Source organism: Pelobates fuscus, chromosome 2 (genome assembly GCF_036172605.1).
Source record: "Pelobates fuscus isolate aPelFus1 chromosome 2, aPelFus1.pri, whole genome shotgun sequence".
NCBI lineage: Eukaryota > Metazoa > Chordata > Amphibia > Anura > Pelobatidae > Pelobates > Pelobates fuscus.
In genome coordinates this window covers 392,034,070-392,053,962 of record NC_086318.1, presented here as the reverse complement: position 1 = coordinate 392,053,962, position 19,893 = coordinate 392,034,070, and the positions used below count along the sequence as shown (strand labels likewise).

At 41.1% G+C, this 19,893-nt stretch overlaps 1 protein-coding gene across 1 annotated transcript in view; it reads right to left on the bottom strand.

Moving 5' to 3' along the window:
• USH2A (usherin) overlaps positions 1 to 19,893 on the bottom strand; it is an 800,771-nt gene that overhangs the window by 591,421 nt on the left and 189,457 nt on the right. The window contains exon 13 of the mRNA XM_063441883.1: positions 1,371 to 1,554. Within this exon, the coding sequence (XP_063297953.1) occupies positions 1,371 to 1,554 (184 nt within the window). The remainder of the gene's footprint in view (positions 1 to 1,370; positions 1,555 to 19,893) is intronic.

Below are 19,893 nucleotides of genomic sequence, written 5' to 3'. Positions count from 1 at the left end.
CTTTCGAGCCTATGCAGCTTGGAGTAAGACAACATGCATAAAGAGGATGATGTGGTCAAAATACTCATTTGCCTAATAATTCTGCACTCCCTGTATATATAAACACTGACCAACCCTACTACTGACTACTACTACTACTGACTACTGACAGGTGGAGTGAATAACTGATTATATTGTTACAATGGCATCTGCCAAGGGTTGGGATATATTATGCAGCAAGTGAACAGTCAGTTCTTGAATTTCATGTGTTGAAAGCAGGCAAAATAGGCAGGTGAAAAGTTCTGAGTGACTTTAACAAGGACAAGGGTTTTGCAAGAGTATGTAGTGGTTAGTACCTACCAAACATGGTGCATGGAAGGACAACCGGTGAACAGGCATCAGGGTCATGGGCACTCAAAGCTCATTGATGCACATGGGGAGCGAAAACAAGCCTGTCTGGTCAGATCACATAGAAGAGTTACTGTAGTTCAAATTGCTGAAAAGCTTAATGCTGGCCATTATAGAAAGATGTCAGAAGACACGGCGCATCACAATTTGCTGCATATGGGACTGCGTAGCTTCAGACCAGTCAGAACTGGACTATGGAGAAATGGAAGAAGGTTGCCTGGTCTGAGGAATCATGTTTTCTCTTAGCTGAGGTGGATTGTCAAGTGCATGTTTCTTTCGTTTACCTTGGGAAGAGATGGGAGCTGGATGTACTACGGGAAGAAGGCGGGCCAGTGGAGACAGTGTTATGCTCTGGGCAATGTTCTACTGAGAAACATTGGGTCCTGGCATTCATGTGGATGTTACTTTCACCAGTACCATCTACCTACCATCTGCCTCCCTGATGGCAGTGTTCTCTTTCAGCAGGATAATACACCCGGCCACAGTGCAAAAATTGTTCAGGAATGGTTTGAGGAATATGGCAAAGAATTCAAAACAGATTTATTAAAACATTTAGAACATAGCATGCCGACCCTGGTAGGCGCCAGGAACAAACAAAATTATACAGAGGAAATTTCTGTACTGGATCAGTGGGACAATGACAAAAATTACCGATTATTATATTATAGAGACAATGTTTAGTCACTGTGATTTTTGCTAGAGACACATTTAAAGATATCTTTCTTGACCTTAACATGATCAGCATCCCAGGGTTTTCAATAAGCCAGCTATAAAGTAATACAAGATTTTAAAACAAACTATATATAAAAATATAACAAAACAATCCTATATTTAATTCAATAATATGTAAGTAAGATATTCAATGTACAAATATTTATTGCACACAAAACAACAAAATAGTCTAATTCATGAATAACAAATGTAAAATAAAAATGTTAGAGTATTAAAAAACAAATAGAGTTCAAGATGCAAAGTTCACGTACCTTCCAAGATTCAAATGAAATCCGTAGTATAAATCATGGCATCGATCGCATTTTTGTCCAGTTATAGAGGAATCTTGGCAAACACACTGACCATTTGTGCTATTGCAAATCCCATTAGCTGAACCTCCTGAGTGGCACATGCAAGGCACACATTTCATGCCATGAGCTGCAGATAAATAAAAACCTGGGAAAACAAAGTCCAAATTCATCAGGGTTTTTAAACATCAAACTTGTACATATGCAAATGTATCAACCAAAAGCTGCTAGTCGCAATACAAGTGAAATAAAATATATGACAAAATTACAAACGTCATCCATAATCTCATATGTTGTATTGTAGAAGGTTGAGAATTGGTGTATAGTGGAACCGATTTTATGAGGCAGAGGCAGAGGAACACACTCACTATTACTTGGTTATCCTGGTTGGACTATATATCTTCAGTTTCAGCCATGGACCATTCAAATTGTCTCTTGAAATTTTTATTTTATTAGATCGTTGGTAAGTTTCTGTGCTTCTTTCCATTGTTTTCAGTTTTTATTCCATTTTCGGAGTCCGTTTTTGTCACCATTTTTTGCTTTCTTACGCTTTATTGATATATCTTTACTATTTCCATTTTTCATTGTTTTATTTTGTGTAGGTTAACTAATTTTATGCTTAACAAAAAATCAATGCAATGGTTTTCTCTTTAGTTTTTCTTTACATTATACAACTAAAATGTATTTTTTATACAACTAAAATAAATCTATTAGAAGCAAAGGAAGCTCCACATTTATAAGTATGAACAGAAATCTTTATTATAAAATTAAAAATATGCTTAAAGAATAGTAAACCAAATTATGCCAATACCACTGTTGCAGTCTGTGTCACCTGAAATTCCACATTCTGTTGTCTCTAGGCAATCAAATGCATTTTGACTCGCTGGCTAGACTTTCTTAATGGTTAGCCAACAAATCAAATGTTTTGCTTATATAGCATATAACACTGTGATATTAATTAATAATAAAATCCACATGAAATCGTATCCTAATTACAAGTAGAATAAAAGATAGCATATGCACATATGCAAAATAAGGTTGACACATATATATATTATTATTATTATTATTGTATTATTTATATAGCGCCAACAAATTCCGTAGCGCTGTACAATGGGTGGACTAACAGACACATAATTGAGATCAGACAACTGGATGTACAGGAACAGAGGGGGTTGAGGGCCCTGCTCGATGAGCTTACATGCTAGAGGGAGTGGGGTATAGTGACACAAAGGGTTAAAGTAGGGGAATTAAATAGTTTGTTAGAGAAGGGTTTATTGAGTGCTTGGTATGTCATTTTTGACAGTTGCAGGAAAGGAGTCATGGGGTGGGGGATGAGAAACCTGCTGACAGTGTAATTGATACGCTTTAATGAAGAAGTGAGTTTTCAGAGATTTTTTGAAGGAGTGGAGGCTGGGTGAAAGTCTGATTGAGGAGGGAAGGGAGTTCCACAGAAGAGGTGCAGCCCTGGAGAAGTCTTGTAGGCGAGCATCAGAGGTGGGGATCCGGGCAGAGGATAGGCGTAGGTCTTGGGCTGAGCGCAGGGGTATCGACGGGACATACTTGTGTATGAGGGAGGATAGGTATGTTGGAGCAGCATTATGTAGGGATTTGTAAGCAAGCGCCAGAATTTTGAATTGGGCCCTATATCTAACTGGAAGCCAATGCAGAGACTGACAGAGCGTGGAGGCATGGGAGGTGCGTCCGGACAGGAAAATAAGCCTCGCCGCCGCATTCATTATAGATTGCAGCGTTGCAAGCTGGGAACATGTAAGACCGGTGAGAAGGGGATTGCAATAGTCAAGGTGAGAGAGAACAACAGCATGAATCAGTACCTTCGCTGCGTCCGGCGTTAGATATGGGCGGATGCGCGCTATGTTCTTGAGTTGGAAGCGACAGTATTTGGCTATCGATTGGACATGGGGAGTAAAAGAGAGGTCAGAATCAAGAAGAACCTCTAGGCAGCGAGCTTGCGAGGTATAAGTGATAGTAGCGCCATTGACTTGGATGGAGACAGACACAAGAGTAGCAGCACTTGAGGGAGGAAAAACTAGAAGTTCTGTTTTGGACAGGTTGAGTTTAAGGAAGTGAGCAGCCATCCAGTTGGAAATAGCAGAGAGGCAGTCAGAAACACGAGTCAAGGTGGGTGGAGAGAGATCAGGGGAGGACAGGTAGATTTGTGTGTCATTTGCATATAAATGATATTGGAAGCCAAAGGAGCTGAGTTTACCAAGTAAGGCAGTATAGATAGAGAACAGTAGGGGGCCGAGGACAGAACCTTGGGGGATGCCGACAGAGAGGGGTTGGGGAGAAGAGGCAGTGTCAGAGAAAGAAACACTGAAAGAGCGCTGGGAGAGGTAGGATAAAGCAGTATCCCGTAGACCAAGGTTACGGAGAATGTGAAGAAGCTGTTGATGATCAACAGTGTCAAAGGCGGCAGAAAGATCAAGGAGGATTAGGATAGAGCATTGGCCGCGAGATTTAGCAGCAATTAAGTCGTTGGATACTTTGGTCACAGCAGTTTCAACAGAGTGACCAGCGCGGAATCCAGACTGAAGGGGGTCAAGCAGAGAGTTGGATTCGAGAAAGTCTGTCAATCTGGCGTACACAACTCTCTCGAGGATCTTGGAGGCAAATGGCAGTAGTGAGATAGGGCGGTAGTTGGATGGGAAGTTGGGATCAAGGTTGGGCTTTTTCAGAATCGGGGTTACAGTTGCATGTTTGAAGGGTGAGGGAAATGTGCCAGAGGAAAGGGAGAGATTTAAGATGTTAGCGAGAGGTAGAGCAAGAGAGGGAGACAAAGTGCGGATGAGATGCGAGGAAATAGGATCGAGGGAGCAGGTGGTGGGGCGGGAGGACAGGAGCAGAGCAGAAACCTCTTGTGCTGTAGCAGGTGCAAATGAGCATAGGATGGCAGGGGGAGTGGGGTTGGGTGTTGTATTGATAGGGGTAGGAGAGAGATTAGAGATCTCGTTCCTGATTGTAGAGATCTTCTCAGTGAAATGAGATGCGAAGTTTGTGGCGGACAAGGTGGTGGAAGGAGGGGGAGTCACAGGCCGAAGAAGGACATCAAAAGTGTGAAACAGGTATTTGGGTTGATGGGACAGTGTGCTTATGAGGGTGTTGAAGTAGTTTACTTTTGCAGAGGAAAGAGCCATGCCGTAGGAGCGCAGCATAAATTTATAGTGGACAAAGTCAGATGCAAAGTGAGACTTTCTTCAGCAGTGTTCAGCAGTTCTGGAACATTTTTGGAGGTAACAGGTCAGCTTGGTGGGCCAGGGTTGTAATTGGGGGCGCTTGCTGCGTTTAACTGTAAGAGGTGCCATGATGTCAAGTTGAAAGGAGAGAGTGGAGTTGTAGAGTGTGGTTGCAGAGTTAGGGCAGTTGAGATTTGAGATGGGTAAAAGGAGTGTTTGGAGTTTGGTGGAGAAGTGCTGGAGATCGAGGGACTTGAGGTTTCTGCGAGGTTGGAGAGTTGATGGTGGTGAAATTTTGGTATGGGGTATGCAGATGTTAAATGTTAGCAGATGGTGGTCAGACAAAGGAAATGGAACAGTGGAGAGATCAGAGGTGGTACAGAGATTGGTGAAGATGAGGTCAAGAGTGTTTCCTGCGGTGTGAGTTGCTGAGGTAGAAATCTGTGTGAGTCCAAAGGAGGAGGTTACAGAGAGCAGACTAGAGGCATCAGGGCAGTTGAGCTTGTTGATAGGGATATTGAAGTCCCCAAGTATGAGGGAGGGAGTGCTAGAGGAAAGAAAGTGGGGTAACCAGGAGGAAACGTGTTCAATAAATAGTTTAGGGTGACCGGGGGGCGATAGATGATGGCAATTCTTAAAGGAGTGGGCTTAAAAAGGCGTACAATGTGAACTTCAAAGGAATTAAAGGATAGGGCAGGGGCAGGGAGGATAGGTTGAAAGGTACATTGAGGGGACAGAAGGATGCCTACACCACCTCCTTTACAGTCGAGTCTGGGAGTATGGGAGAACTGTAGGCCACCGAAACATAAAGAAGCAGGAGTAGCAGTATCGGATGGGGACAGCCAGGTTTCAGTGAGTGCCAGTATTGTGAGTGAGTTAGAGATGATGAGGTCATGTATAGCTGTAGATTTGATATTACTACAAATGGAGGGAGCGTTCCAGAGTGCACACTGAATATTGGTGGAGGAGGATAAACTGCAGGGTATTTGGAGGAGGTTTGCATGGTTTCTGGTTATTTTAGTGTGAGCAGATGAGATGAGGGGCCCTGGGTTGGGAGAGACGTCCCCAGCTGCCAGAAGTAGGAGGAGAGATAGTGACAGGAGGTGTGAATAGGTTTTATATGGGCGGCGACTAGGGTGAGATTGGGTTAGAGCAGGAGAGAGAGAATAGAGAAATGAGTGCAGGGCTTGAGATGAGAGAAGAGGGGAGTGTAGCAAAGAGGGATTAATGTAAATGTGAGTGTGTTGTTGAGGGAAGTGTGTGGAAGGGGATATTTTGATCCTGAGGGAGATGAGTGAGAAGGAGAGGAGGAGAATATAGAGCATTGCTCTGATGGGTAAGTAATTAGAGGAAAGAAGAATGAAGAAGTATGGAGAAGGACTGGGTGTTAGGGGTTAAGAAGGTGGATTGTGCTCATTACTGGTAGTGTTTGAAATTATCTAAAGTTGTGTGTGGGATTCTATAGATAAATGTAATAATAAACTTGGGGTGGGGTGGTGAGGGGAGGGGTGGGCAGGAATCTGAGCACTGTTCAGGTTTGCTAGAAGTGGTCTTTTAAAACTCAGACTGTGGAAAACAGGACTGCAATAAAAGCTATGGAATGGAGATGCACAGAGGAGGTGAGGATTCGTCAAGCAAGACATTCGGGTGGGTATCAATAAATATGGGGGGGAGCAGAAATAACAGAGACAGTCTTTAGAGATAAGCAGAATGTTGAATAACATTTAAGTTAACAAACCAATGATGAGCAGGGCAGGGAGCAACTAGCTTTAGCATGCAGGACAAGACAAACTGTAGAATATATGTATGTATGAACAAACACTTTTATATATATATATATATATATATATATATATATATATATATATACAAAAAAATAAATGAATTCCTGCACTCACGCTAATACATCCCTTGATGACCGGGTGCCAGCCATACACAGCTTATGTATCCAAAAATCCAAGTAGATGGCTGCACTCACGGTTTTATAAAAGTCCAAAGTTTATTGTAGTAAAGTTAAAATATCTGCGATCAATGTTTCAGTCCTTCCAGAAGGACTTTCTTTTGGAAGGACTGAAACGTTGATCGCAGATATTTTAACTTTACTACAATAAACTTTGGACTTTTATAAAACCGTGAGTGCAGCCATCTACTTGGATTTTTATATATATATAAATATATATATACACACACACACACACATATATTAAAGAACAAGCACACCCAGTTAAGATACAATGACAAAGAAATGGTGGTTAGAGATACATAGTTTAAAAAATATGCAAGTGGTTAAAATTCAATAAAATTATAGTGTCCAGTATTAAGGGTAGATAGTTTCCTCCATAGTCTACCTTTCAAAAAGACATACATAAGACCTTTTCCTTCCAGCTGTAGGTGATCTGAGCACTGTTCAGGTTTGCTAGAAGTGGTCTTTTAAAACTCAGACTTTCAAAAACTCAGACATGCATAAGGCCTTTTCCTTCCAGCCGTAGGTGATCTGAGCACTGTTTGGTTTGTTAAGCATTCAAACATGATACATGCCAAAAAAATAAATTAAACTGACACAAGGATAAATAGGACATTGCAAATATAACATAGCAACAAGTCTAAATCCTAATAAGGGAACATGGGAGCAATTGAGTGTTCTGTATTATAACTTAGAGAGGAGAAACGTGCCTAAAATTGGCTAAATAATCTTCTAAAAACCTTTCAAAATTTAAAAGTGAATGTAAAATGGTAATAATAAAAAAATATATATAAAAATTCAAATGATGTTAAAAGAGAGAACAGATTATTAAAAAAAATTGAAATCCTCTAAATCGTCACACATTTCAAAAGCTTTATTCAGTCCTTTTGGTTGGATAGTATCTAGACTAAAAATCCATTTTGTCTCCTCTTGTGATAAAATACGTTGATGATCACCTCTTCTCCAATTAACATCTAATTTCTTAATACCTATAAACTCTAAGAGTGAAGGGTCTTGTCCATGAAACATGTCAAAATGTGCTGAGACACTATAGTATTCATATCTCTTTTTAATATTCCTAATATGTTCTCCTACCCTGACACTGAGTGGTCAACAGGGTCATCCTACATATCCCAAATTACTCTTACGAGTTATATTCTTCTTAGTTTTAAAATTAGTCTTAGTATTTGACTGAAATGTTTTGTTTGTTTTCTTTTGTGAGGCTTTTCTTGTTTTGTAGGGCATATATTTCTCGCATTTATAAAATCCTTTTAGTTTCTCTACTGAATCATGTTTCCTATCAAAACTTCCAAAACTTCTAACTAGTTTTTTTTGTGGGTTCCCCTGAAAACAATTCTGGGTTTTTCTTCTAAAATTTCTTCTAGTGTTTTATATTTTTTTAAATATTCCTTTTTTTTTTTTTTAAATCCTTCTAGTGTTTTTTTATTTTATGTTTATGATCCTTTTCACTTTGACATTTTCCTTATTGTAGTCAAGGTTCAGAAGAGGCCTTCCATCTTACTTGGCACTGTTCTATTTTTCTCTAAATAGATCTTCTCTTATCTATGGGAGAAGTTGGTCCTGTGATGGATTCCTATTTCATAACTTCAGCTTGTTCTTTCTAGACACTTGTCTCAAAGCAATTCATTTTCATTCTTCTTATTTAATTATTGGAAACATTCTTAAACCATCTCAGAAGGTGATCGATTTCCATGACGTCTACCTCTCTTGAGCATGTTTTCATGTGAATTTTATTTTGTTTAATATATATGACTAGATCCAAGAATTCTATATTTGTCTGACTATATTTGTTATGAAATTCAATTCCCCATGTGTTTTGATTTGGATGATTTTAAAACTTTTCAAGTTCAATCTGGGTACCTATCAAAATCATAAAAATATAATTTGCACTGCTTATAGCCAGCGAATGGCTCCATGTATGTGGTGACCATATGGGTTCTCCCTCCCATGCTGCCATGAATAAATTGGCAAAGCTCGGTACAAATCTGGTACCCATAGCATTACCTTTGATCCAGAGATAAAATTGATAGTTAAAACAGAGATAGTTATTCTGCACGTTAAAATCTATTTTATAATCATTTTTATTACATATATTATATAATCGATTATAAAATCTATTTGCTGAATATCCATGACCTTGGTGATTTCCAGTGCTGCTATGACTGATCTGCAAACTAATTAATTATCTATATTTTTATATAATGAGGAGACACTGCTAGTGACTAACATTATGTCTTCTTTCCACTCAAAATCTTTCAGAAGTCTCAGAATACTGGATGCATCCATCAAACGGGATTTTGTTTGAGTCACATATGGTTGAAGGAATACAACACTATGTCCTGAGAAAGATTATATGTTAAAGAACTTATCCCTGAGATTATAGGCCTTCCAGGTGGATTCTGCTTGTTTTTATGCAACTTCGACACGTAATAGAAGGTTGGGAGTTTGGAGAATTGGTTTAAAATAAAAATGTATTCATTTTGTTCAATATTCCATTTGATAGTCCTCACTTCTGTATTTCTTGTAATTTCTTAATTTTTACATGGTTGGATTCTTGGATAGAAGGATATATGTATCCTCATCTCCCAGTAATGTCAAATATACTTCTATGTATTTTTCTATATAACAATTCACCACTCTTGTCCATTAGTTGTATAATCAACCTAACATAATTTTTTACTTCATTTAGAGCATCTCTTTTTTTTTTGAAAGATTGTTATTTATATTACTCCATTTTTTTTTTATTCTATTCACATCTTATATGACTAATTTGCCAAACAAACCCATTTGTGCAGTGGTTAGATGTTGTACCCCTGAGAGATTAACCCCTTAAGGACACATGACGTGTGACATGTCATGATTCCCTTTTATTCCAGAAGTTTGGTCCTTAAGGGGTTAAAAAGTCAATTTTCAGTTACCTCTTCATTACTTAAAACTTACGGCAGTTTAGAAAGCACAGAGATTTTCGAGAGGTGAAACCCTATCCATGACAGAATATTACAAAAACACTCGTCCTGCAGGAATCCATGCAATCTGACTCACTCTAGAGTTGTTGTCCAAGGAAGTGTCTGGTTTAGAAGGTAGAATGTCCTATGCCTTCACTTTAGGATCATTAATAAGAGCAAACAAGTACAATTGCTATGAGGTTTCAGAATGGCAGACCAGGGGATATAATGTATATGTATTTGCTATCACGGTTAATTTTCCTCTGCGCCGAGCTCAAATGGAAAAATGTTATAGAATTCACAGCACAATAAGAAAATATGTGAAGAAAAGGCCAATCTTAGCACATCATTTCACCATTTCAATTTATATGACCTGTAGGGTAAAAATCCCATCCATGTGATAATGTATCACCCATGGTGGTTTATTTTGTGAGATATTTTTAGCTATGAACTTTTTTCTCACTACATAAATGAATTGTCAATCAAACTCCCTACAAGTCAAAGCTACTTAGTTTTTCTCTTGTTTCCAAAACAAACACAAATAAACTAAAGAAAGCTATAAACTCACTAATCATAATACACAGAAACATCTAACTAACATGAATGCAGGTTAGACTGACCACTCATATGAACATAACACTTCTAAAGTGGGTTCAGTGCCTGATTGACTTTTTCGAAGTTCAAGGAAATGTAATGATGTACTGAAGTTGAGGACACCAGTAAAACAACTAGGATAGAGGGTGTCTTAGAGAAGGTAAAGAAAATGTAAAACCTTGACATTTCTTGACAAATTATAGAGAAACTTCCAGTGTAGATTTCACAATGATCAACAAATATCCCACCAAATGATTGTTTTGACAATGAAATATTTTCTGGTTAGGCTTTATTGTATGCTTATCAACCCAATACATCAAAAAAACAACAACAAAAATTGAAAAGTTTTTAAAAGAAAATAGATGGTAAATTATGGATGTTTTCCTATGTTGTCTGTTTCTTCATTTAAGCTCTGTCTTGCACCCATCTATAGCATGCGAGTTTGGCACACAATAAAAACACTTTTTTACTAGATAGCCTCTGAAATAAGAAAAAAAGAATAATGGTTCAAAGATACTGCATTTGGTGAATTTTAAGCAGAAATAATGAATTGACTCCATTTAGATCTAATTGGGCACAAAGGATTTAATCCTAAATGGTATTGCTGAAAATTTCCTTTCACTTAAACAAATTTCTTGACAATCAGGCAGCCAATCCGATCAATCAATCTTTAATTGATCCTCAAGTCTCTAGTTAAACTCTTGTATCGAGGATTAATGCTAAAGAAGAGGACAAACCTGCTAAAATTTCCAGACAACGTTTTTAAAGTGAAGACTTTAAAAAATAATGATGTTTCAAATGTTCTGGTGGTTGAAGTTAATATTAGCACAAGTGGTCCCCTAGGAGGTATTAATAGGTCAATGGTGGAGATGGAAATATCATACCTGGCATTGTCGACATTTTCTGTCCTAAAGTGCAGAATGCCTGATGGGAGCATCACGCTTGATATATGTATATTACACAATTCAACAATTCTAATCTACAACAGAGTTGTGGTTAGTTCAAAGCAATGGTCAATGCCAACCAGAGTGTCTAGTGGTGCCCTGATTCCCAGCATAAATTGCTTCATGAACCCTCTGTTGAGTATTGAAGCTGTCAAACCCCCCCATGTATTAAAGGGACATTTTTAAAAAACTAGCAAGCAAACTCTTTTACACAAATTTACATAAATATATAAATTTAAAATAAATCACAAAACTTTCAAAAGTATATAATGAAGTTTTAGAAACATACTATAAACTTGGTCAGCTTATTGTCTGAAACTCCTTTCGGCTAGATGAGTTTCTTCAGCTTCCTTCCATCTCTTACCTACCACTCATACATTCATTAATCCACCTATCTCAGCTTCACATGAACCAGCACTAGCCATGCATGAGAAACTGCACGCTCATGATTTTTGCAAACAAAAGAATGCAAAGGATGCTGAGAGTCAGGGAAACAATAATAACAAATGAATTATCTGCATATAGAAAATATATGCAAACAAAAGAGCAAGGATACCAACTGATTTATGTAAGTATATATAGTGTATATATAATATTTGCCCCACGTATTTTACATATCTTACCACTTTACCATGACATTGCTCATACAATATAACCCTCACATTAAATACACACAAATACACACACAGATACACACACACGCAAATACACACTTAGATACAAGCACGCACAAACACACTGCTGTAAAGAGACACACAATGACACACAAACACACACATTGACAGATACAGTCACACAATCACAATGTGTGTCTAGCAGTGTGTATTGGTACTTGTGTGTACATGTTTGGAATTGTGTATCTATGTATGTGAATGAGATTGTGTTTCTGGCAGTAAGTATCCTCGTCCAACTGTGAGTGTGTATGTGCATCTGTGAAGTTGTCTGGAATACATATCTTAGTGTGTCTGTGTATCTCTGTGTTCTTGATGTGTGTTTTGTGTTTATGGTGAGGCTGTGTTGTGTGACAAAGGTGACTGTGTGTGAGGGTTACTGTCTGAGGCGCTGCCTGTTTATTTGTGGCAGGATAACTGACAGGGAATGTGTGAGACGTGGTGACTTTGTGGAGTGAGTGTTACAGGGTGATTGTATATTTTGAGTGTTGTGTTAATGTAGTACATACCCAGCTGCCATCAGAAATCTCATGCTTCTTAAAAAACACACACCCAAATATAGAAAATCACACACATTGTTAGATAAACACACAAATTGTCAAACACACACACTGCCAGGCATACACAATCATACAAAATAAATTAGAGGGGCAAAGGTTTAAAAATAATATCAGGAAGTATTACTTTATTGAGAGGGTAGTGGATGCATGGGATAGCCTTCCAGCTAAGGTGGTAGAGGTTAACACAGTGATGGAGTTTAAGCATGCACGAGATAGGCATAAGGCTATCCTAGATATAAGATAAGGCCAGGGACTAATGAAAGTATTCAGAAAATTGGGCAGACTAGATGGGCCGAATGGTTCTTATCTGCCATCACATTCTATGTTTCTATGTTTCTATGAGTGTCAAATAGACACATGGTCAGACAGACACACACGCTCAGTCACATATACACACTCACTTAAGCATGCCCTGAGTACACAACATGCAGTTCTTAATCTTCTTATAAGTTGCATTTTGAATTTGGTGAAACCACTTGAAGCATTTGTTGTGTTGAGCTATTTCATTTGCTTTTGTTTAATTTGTTCATTGCAAACAGCTGAAAGTCTGTAAATTAATAAACTTGATTTTCAATCGGGGTTGAATACTTTTGGTTACAACCGTAGAAACCAGCTAGGCAAGCTGGGAGCAGAAGAATCTAGGACGGAATTTAGAAAACGTACGCAAATTGAGCCTGGTGAACGTAGTACATCACTCCCAAGAGAGGTGCAGCACCCAGTTGCAGTTGACATTCAAGGTGATGAGTTCAGACAGATGAGTGAACTTTGCAGGCAGTTCCTCAGCTCATCCCCACAAGGTTTGTAGCATGCCTAAAGCAGTGGCGGATCCAGAGCCTGATCTCGGGAGGGGCACTTGTAGATTATTTAAATAAATAATCCAGACACAATAACCACTACAGCTCAGTTTAGTGGTTATAGTGCCAATAATGCCAAAACCCCCTCCCAGAGTAAGTAGTCAAACTGTTTAAGAACTGTTTGACAACTTACCTGAGGTCCTCTGGGGAATGGGGCTGTAGTAGGGCAGAGGAGCAGTGGTATGTGTGAGTGGTGCAATGTGTGAGGGGTGCAGGGTGTGTGTGTGTGTGTGAGGGGGACAGTGTATTAGCAGTGTGTGTGTGTGAAGGTTGCAGTGTGTACGTGAGGGCGGCAGTATATGTCAGGGGTGCAGTGTGTGTGTGGGTCAGTATGTGTGTGTGACAGTTACAGTGTGTGTGTGGGGCAATGTATGTGTGTGGGGGCAGTGTGTTTATGGGGGGCAGTGTGTGTATGTGGGGGCAATGTGTTTATGGGGGGCAGGGGCAATGTGTGTGTATGGGGGGCAGGGGCAATGTGTGTATATGGGGGGCAGGGGCAATGTGTGTGTATATGGGGGGCAGGGGCAATGTGTGTGTATATGGGGGGCAGGGGCAATGTGTGTGTGTGTATGGGGGCAGGGGCAATGTGTGTGTGTGTATGGGGGCAGGGGCAATGTGTGTGTATATGAGGGGCAGGGGCAATGTGTGTGTGTGTATGGGGGCAGGGGCAATGTGTGTGTGTGTATGGGGGCAGGGGCAATGTGTGTGTGTGTGTGTGTGTGTATGGGGGGCAGAGGCAATGTGTGTGTGTGTGTATGGGGGCAGGGGCAATGTGTGTGTGTGTGTGTATGGGGGGCAGGGGCAATGTGTGTGTATGTGTGTGTATGGGGGGCAGGGGCAATGTGTGTGTGTATGGGGGGCAGGGGCAATGTGAGTGTATATGGGGGGCAGGGGCAATGTGTGTGTATATGGGGGGCAGGGGCAATGTGTGTGTATATGGGGGCAGGGGCAATGTGTGTGTATATGGGGGGCAGGGGCAATGTGTGTGTGTGTATGGGGGCAGGGGCAATGTGTGTGTGTGTATGGGGGCAGGGGCAATGTGTGTGTGTGTGTGTGTGTGTATGGGGGGCAGAGGCAATGTGTGTGTGTGTGTGTGTGTGTGTATGGGGGGCAGAGGCAATGTGTGTGTGTGTGTGTGTATGGGGGCAGGGGCAATGTGTGTGTGTGTGTGTGTGTGTGTATGGGGGGCAGGGGCAATGTGTGTGTATGTGTGTGTATGGGGGGCAGGGGCAATGTGTGTGTGTATGGGGGGCAGGGGCAATGTGAGTGTATATGGGGGGCAGGGGCAATGTGTGTGTATATGGGGGGCAGGGGCAATGTGTGTGTATATGAGGGGCAGGGGCAATGTGTGTGTATATGGGGGGCAGGGGCAATGTGTGTGTGTGTGTATGGGGGCAGGGGCAATGTGTGTGTGTGTATGGGGGCAGGGGCAATGTGTGTGTGTGTGTGTGTGTATGGGGGGCAGAGGCAATGTGTGTGTGTGTGTGTATGGGGGCAGAGGCAATGTGTGTGTGTGTGTGTGTGTGTGTGTATGGGGGGCAGGGGCAATGTGTGTGTATGGGGGCAGGGGCAATGTGTGTGTATGGGGGGCAGGGGCAATGTGTGTGTATATCGGGGGCAGGGGCAATGTGAGTGTATATGGGGGGCAGGGGCAATGTGTGTGTATATGGGGGGCAGGGGCAATGTGTGTGTATATGGGGGGCAGGGGCAATGTGTGTGTGTGTGTATGGGGGGCAGGGGCAATGTGTGTGTATGGGGGCAGGGGCCATGTGTGTGTATGGGGGGCAGGGGCAATGTGTGTGTATATCAGGGGCAGGGGCAATGTGTGTGTGTATGGGGGGCAGGGGCAATGTGTGTGTGTATGGGGGGCAGGGGCAATGTGTGCGTGTATGGGGGGCAGGGGCAATGTGTGTGTGTGTATGGGGGGTAGGGGTAATGTGTGTGTGGGGGGGGCAGGGGCAATGTGTGTGTGTATGGGGGCAGGGGCAATGTGTGTGTGTGTATGGGGGGCAGGGGCAATGTGTGTGTGTGTGTATGGGGGCAGGGGCAATGTGTGTGTGTGTATGGGGGGCAGGGGCAATGTGTGTGTGTGTGTATGGGGGGCAGGGGCAATGTGTGTGTATGTGTGTGTGTGTGTGTATGGGGGGCAGGGGCAATGTGTGTGTAGAAGAGGGGGGGGGCTTTTTTTTTTTAATGTGTGTGTGGTTTTTTTTTTAACATTTAATTAAAATTAATATATAATTTATGTCCCCCCTCCCTTCTTACCTTTACTGGGAGGAGGGGGGACATCTTTCTTTCCCTGGTGGTCCCAGTGGGGATTCCCTGGTGGTCCCAGTGGTAGGAGTGAACTCTAGCCCGCGCTCCAGGGCTAGAGTTCACTCTCGCGAGATTTGGAGCGTTGCCATGGTAACCGCGGCAACGCTCCAAATCTCGCGAGAGGAGGACCCGGAGGAGCTGCTGGTAACAGCTCCCGGGTCCTCTCTCCCTCCCCTGCCGGTCGGCTGTCAGTAATGTGCCTGCAGACCGGGGAGGGAGATCACTGATCTCCCTCCCCGGTCTGCAGGCACAATGCAGGGCTGGCACTTGGGCAATGTCAGCCCTGCATTAGCCGGCAGGGGAGAATCTCGGGGGGGGCAATTGCCCCGTTGCCCCCCCCCTGGATCCGCCACTGGCCTAAAGCAGGGGGGATCCTGTGCGGCTTATTGCAGCATAGCACCAGACACTGCAAGAGAGGAAGTCCAGACCATCTGACAGTTTCCACAGCTTCGAGCAACCACATACCTCCAGGTTATTTAAAAGAGAGAAGGTGAAAAGAGCCAAAGGGAGCGTCCTATCACATGCAGCTTGTACTCCAACTCCAAACACTGCAGCACCTGGCATTTTTCCTTCTCTGACTTCTCTAGCTACAGCCACTGCACACAGACAGCCACCACCTTTATTGGCGCTGGTGACCTCTTGGCTTCCTCGACACTGGTGACCTCTCCTCCCCCTCCGACTTCAGCTACCGACTGGAGCCGAATGCGTATGTGCAGCAAGAGCCATGCACGCATTAAAAACGCACATAGGAAATCATTTCTCAATGCTTTCCTATGGACGTTCTGTGTGCTCAATGCGATTTTCGCATTGAGCGTCGCAGAAGCGCCTCTAGCAGCTATCAAGAAGAAAGCCACTAGATGCTGGATTAACCCTCAATGTAAACATAGCAGTTTCTCTGAAACTTCTATGTTTACAGCTGCAGGGTTAAAACTTGGGGGACCTGGCACCCAGGCCACTTCATTGAGCTGAAGTGGTCTGGGTGACTATAGTGGTCCTTTAATTTACAGAACATATCTCTCCTGCCTGCAGAATAAGCAATATGCAAATCTACCCAAATATGAAAATTAGCAATCCTTGCTAATCAGGTAATTCATACAGTGGTTTCTCGATCCTTGCAACCAACAGGTGGCGCTGTACAGGCTCCATAGTCAAATCCACCTAGTTCAGGGGTGGGCAATTGGCGGCCCTCCAGATGTTTTGGACTACATTTCCCTTGATGCTTTGCTAGCATTATGGCCCTAAGAGCATTATGGGAGATGTAGTCCAAAACATCTGGAGGGCCACAGATTGCCAATCCCCTGAGTCCTAGTTGATTGCAAGCATTAGCAAGACAGGAAAACACTAACATTTAACCCCAAACAACCACGTTACACACACACAACCTGCACCCACAATGGACAAAGGGTGACTTAAACATAGGAATAGTCCAGGGTCCTACATAAAATGTCCTTATAAAACCCCAGGTGATGGTGACTACCGTCTAAAGGGGATATATCTAAAAGAGCGTGCAAAAGCAGCAGATCTCTTGTTTACAGCCTTTACAAGCCCTCCACTAACCCAGCCCAGACTTTTTGTGGCTGTCCAATCACAAATTTCCCAATGCAGCTCAATGAGAAGTCTTTGCAAAGCAAGAGCTCTGAGCAGTTGTCTCTTGAGTTTAGCTTCTCTAAGCTAACCAAACCAGGAAGCAACCGAGTCTGTTGTTTGATTGACAGCCAGGAGGTGTAACAATTTATACATACAAGTGACATTTTCTATTGAAATCTGAATCCAAAAAGAAAGGGGACACTCTCTTCACACATAAAGCATATCAGCAACCTAAATCACTTTAGGGGACCAGAGTGGCCTTTTAAAAGATAATAATAATAATAATAATAATAATAATAATAATAATAATAATAATAATTTTAAACAGATGAGTTAATGTGAATGGCTAATTTCTTATTTATTTAGATGGACTCTTGTTTGGAGTTAGTAAGGATGAATTATTTGTTGAGTTTGCATATTTTGCGGGCCAGTGAATATCCTCTAAATTGGTGCCCTAAACTACTAAAAAAAATTATCAAATGATTTGAGTTCAGTGAAAAACTTAAACCATAAATAGCTTTAAAAAAATGTCCTAATATTGTGCCTAGTAACAATAAACTATATTGTAAACATTTTTAAAACTAGCTCACTTTTTAAATTAACTTAATTGCATTCTTTTTTACCATCTGAAATATAGTTTTTTCAAATAAAGATTAGTTTGAAAATATCCTAGCAGAAGGCAGAGCTGCTTACAAGTCTGGCTACTTTACAAGTCAACAAGAAACTAAATCTCTTGCCAGCATTTCGAAGAAAGTGACATCTTGCAAAGTCACTCAACGGGAGTTTGCAAGATGAATGCCAACACAAAATGTTTGACAGAGCAGGTAAATTATTTTATTGGCTTTAAATTCAATTTATTTCTTAATCTATGTAGGGCATTCAAAAAGTAATCTGAAAAAAAAAAAAATACAAATTTTAGACTGTATTTAATGGTTTATTTACTAGCCAGTGAATTCAGGCAAACTTGAAACAGAAATTATAAAAACCGGGGTAAAACAGCCCATCTATAAATATAGCTGGATTGAATGATGTTTTTTTTAGATTGGTAATTGTGACACACTTTTTAAAATTCACTAAAATTCACTGTCTACCGAATTAACCCCAAACAGCTTTATATAGTATTTTTTAATTAAAAAAAAAAATGGTTTGTCTAAAAATGTTACCAATATACAAGACAGAAGACACAGAGCAAAAATTGATGTAAGTCTCAGACTGCTGTTGTACTTTTATAGCACATTTTCACATAATGTGTAAGCTCACTGCAAAATGAACTTATTTATAGGAATACATAGTGGCAACTGTCTATAGCACTGTTCACATTTTATGTTATGCTACCTATATGTTACTTTGCATAGTTTTACACACTTTTGTATGTTCATACACAAAGTTGAATACTGCTCATTTAACTCCTCTTCCTGACTTTTTGAATGCAGCACTTAATATTGACCTTTAAGGGTATGATTTGTGCACCATTAAAGCATCATTGCCACTACAGCCTACTCTAGCGGTTATTGTGCCCCTGTGGCCATCTCATTGATCAAAGTCAAACCATTTCAAAACAGTTTGACACTTACTGGGATACCTAGGATTCCTGTAGTACCTCTGGTCTTATGGATAGATATGTTCTCATTATGCTTTAGCTGCCGGGGGGAGAGTGTCACTGGGTGGGGGGGTTACCTGGCTAGAAGTAAGACTTGCCCGTGAGAATGCACTGATTGGTTGACTTATTACTATTATTACTGGTGTTTATACAGCGCCAGCATATTGCGTAGCGCTTGCCAAAATTATTAAAGGGGGAGTTTAATAATAAATGAGGCAATTACAAAAACTTACAGGAACAATAGGTTGAAGAGGACCCTGCTCAAACAAGCTTACAGTCTATAGGAGGTGGGGCGTAAAACACAACAGGACAGGACTTACAAGTTGCTGCATGCTTTTAATTTATTCAGCAGGTTTTTGTGAGTAGGGTCTTTTTTTATAATAAAATTGGGAATTAGGTTTTTTTATTTGGTATTTAACCCCTTAAGGACACATGACATGTCTGACACGTCATAATTCCCTTTTATTCCAGAAGTTTGGTCCTTAAGGGGTTAAAGGACTGAAAAAAACAAGATATAAGAAGAAAGATTACATTTATTTGTAAGTATTTTGGGGGGGTCAATGCAATGGTTTATAATTTATTGTGTGGCTAAGGGCTTGGGCATCCCTAGCTACTGGATGGGGGGGTGTGACAATGGCCCATATTTTTTTTTTTTCAATGTCTTATTTTTTTATTGACATTTTCTCTCACATTAAACATATAATAGGAAATATTAGGGGTACAGAAAGAAGAAAGGGAGGGGGGGGGATACAGCCTTATGGTAAAACCAACATTGATTCTTGATGACGCAGATCAAGTATATCAGAGTGTGTGTGCACCTTCTCAGGAGGCACCAATCGAGCCCGAAGATATGTAAATACATTGCAAGACAAATATTGTGACATTAACAAATATTGTGACATTAACCCTTAAGCCTGTGGACAGATCAGTACATGCAGTTAAAACTTAAAAACACATCTTATAATTAAAAGAGATTCGTCTGCACAGTTCGGGGTATAGATCTACTTGGAGAGCGTCTAGCGACTGGTGTGTAGTGTTATAACCTCGGATGGCTCCCGTTGAGCTCTGAATTGAACCCATCTGTGCCAACGTGTAGTGTACGTGTGTTCCCTATTCTCAAGGCGGCTGGCCATCTGTTCATACCCACTCGTCGTATCAATACGAGTGATGACCTCTGAGAGGCTAGGGCTTTGTGGTGTTTTCCATCTATGAGCTATTGCTATTTTTGCCGCTAT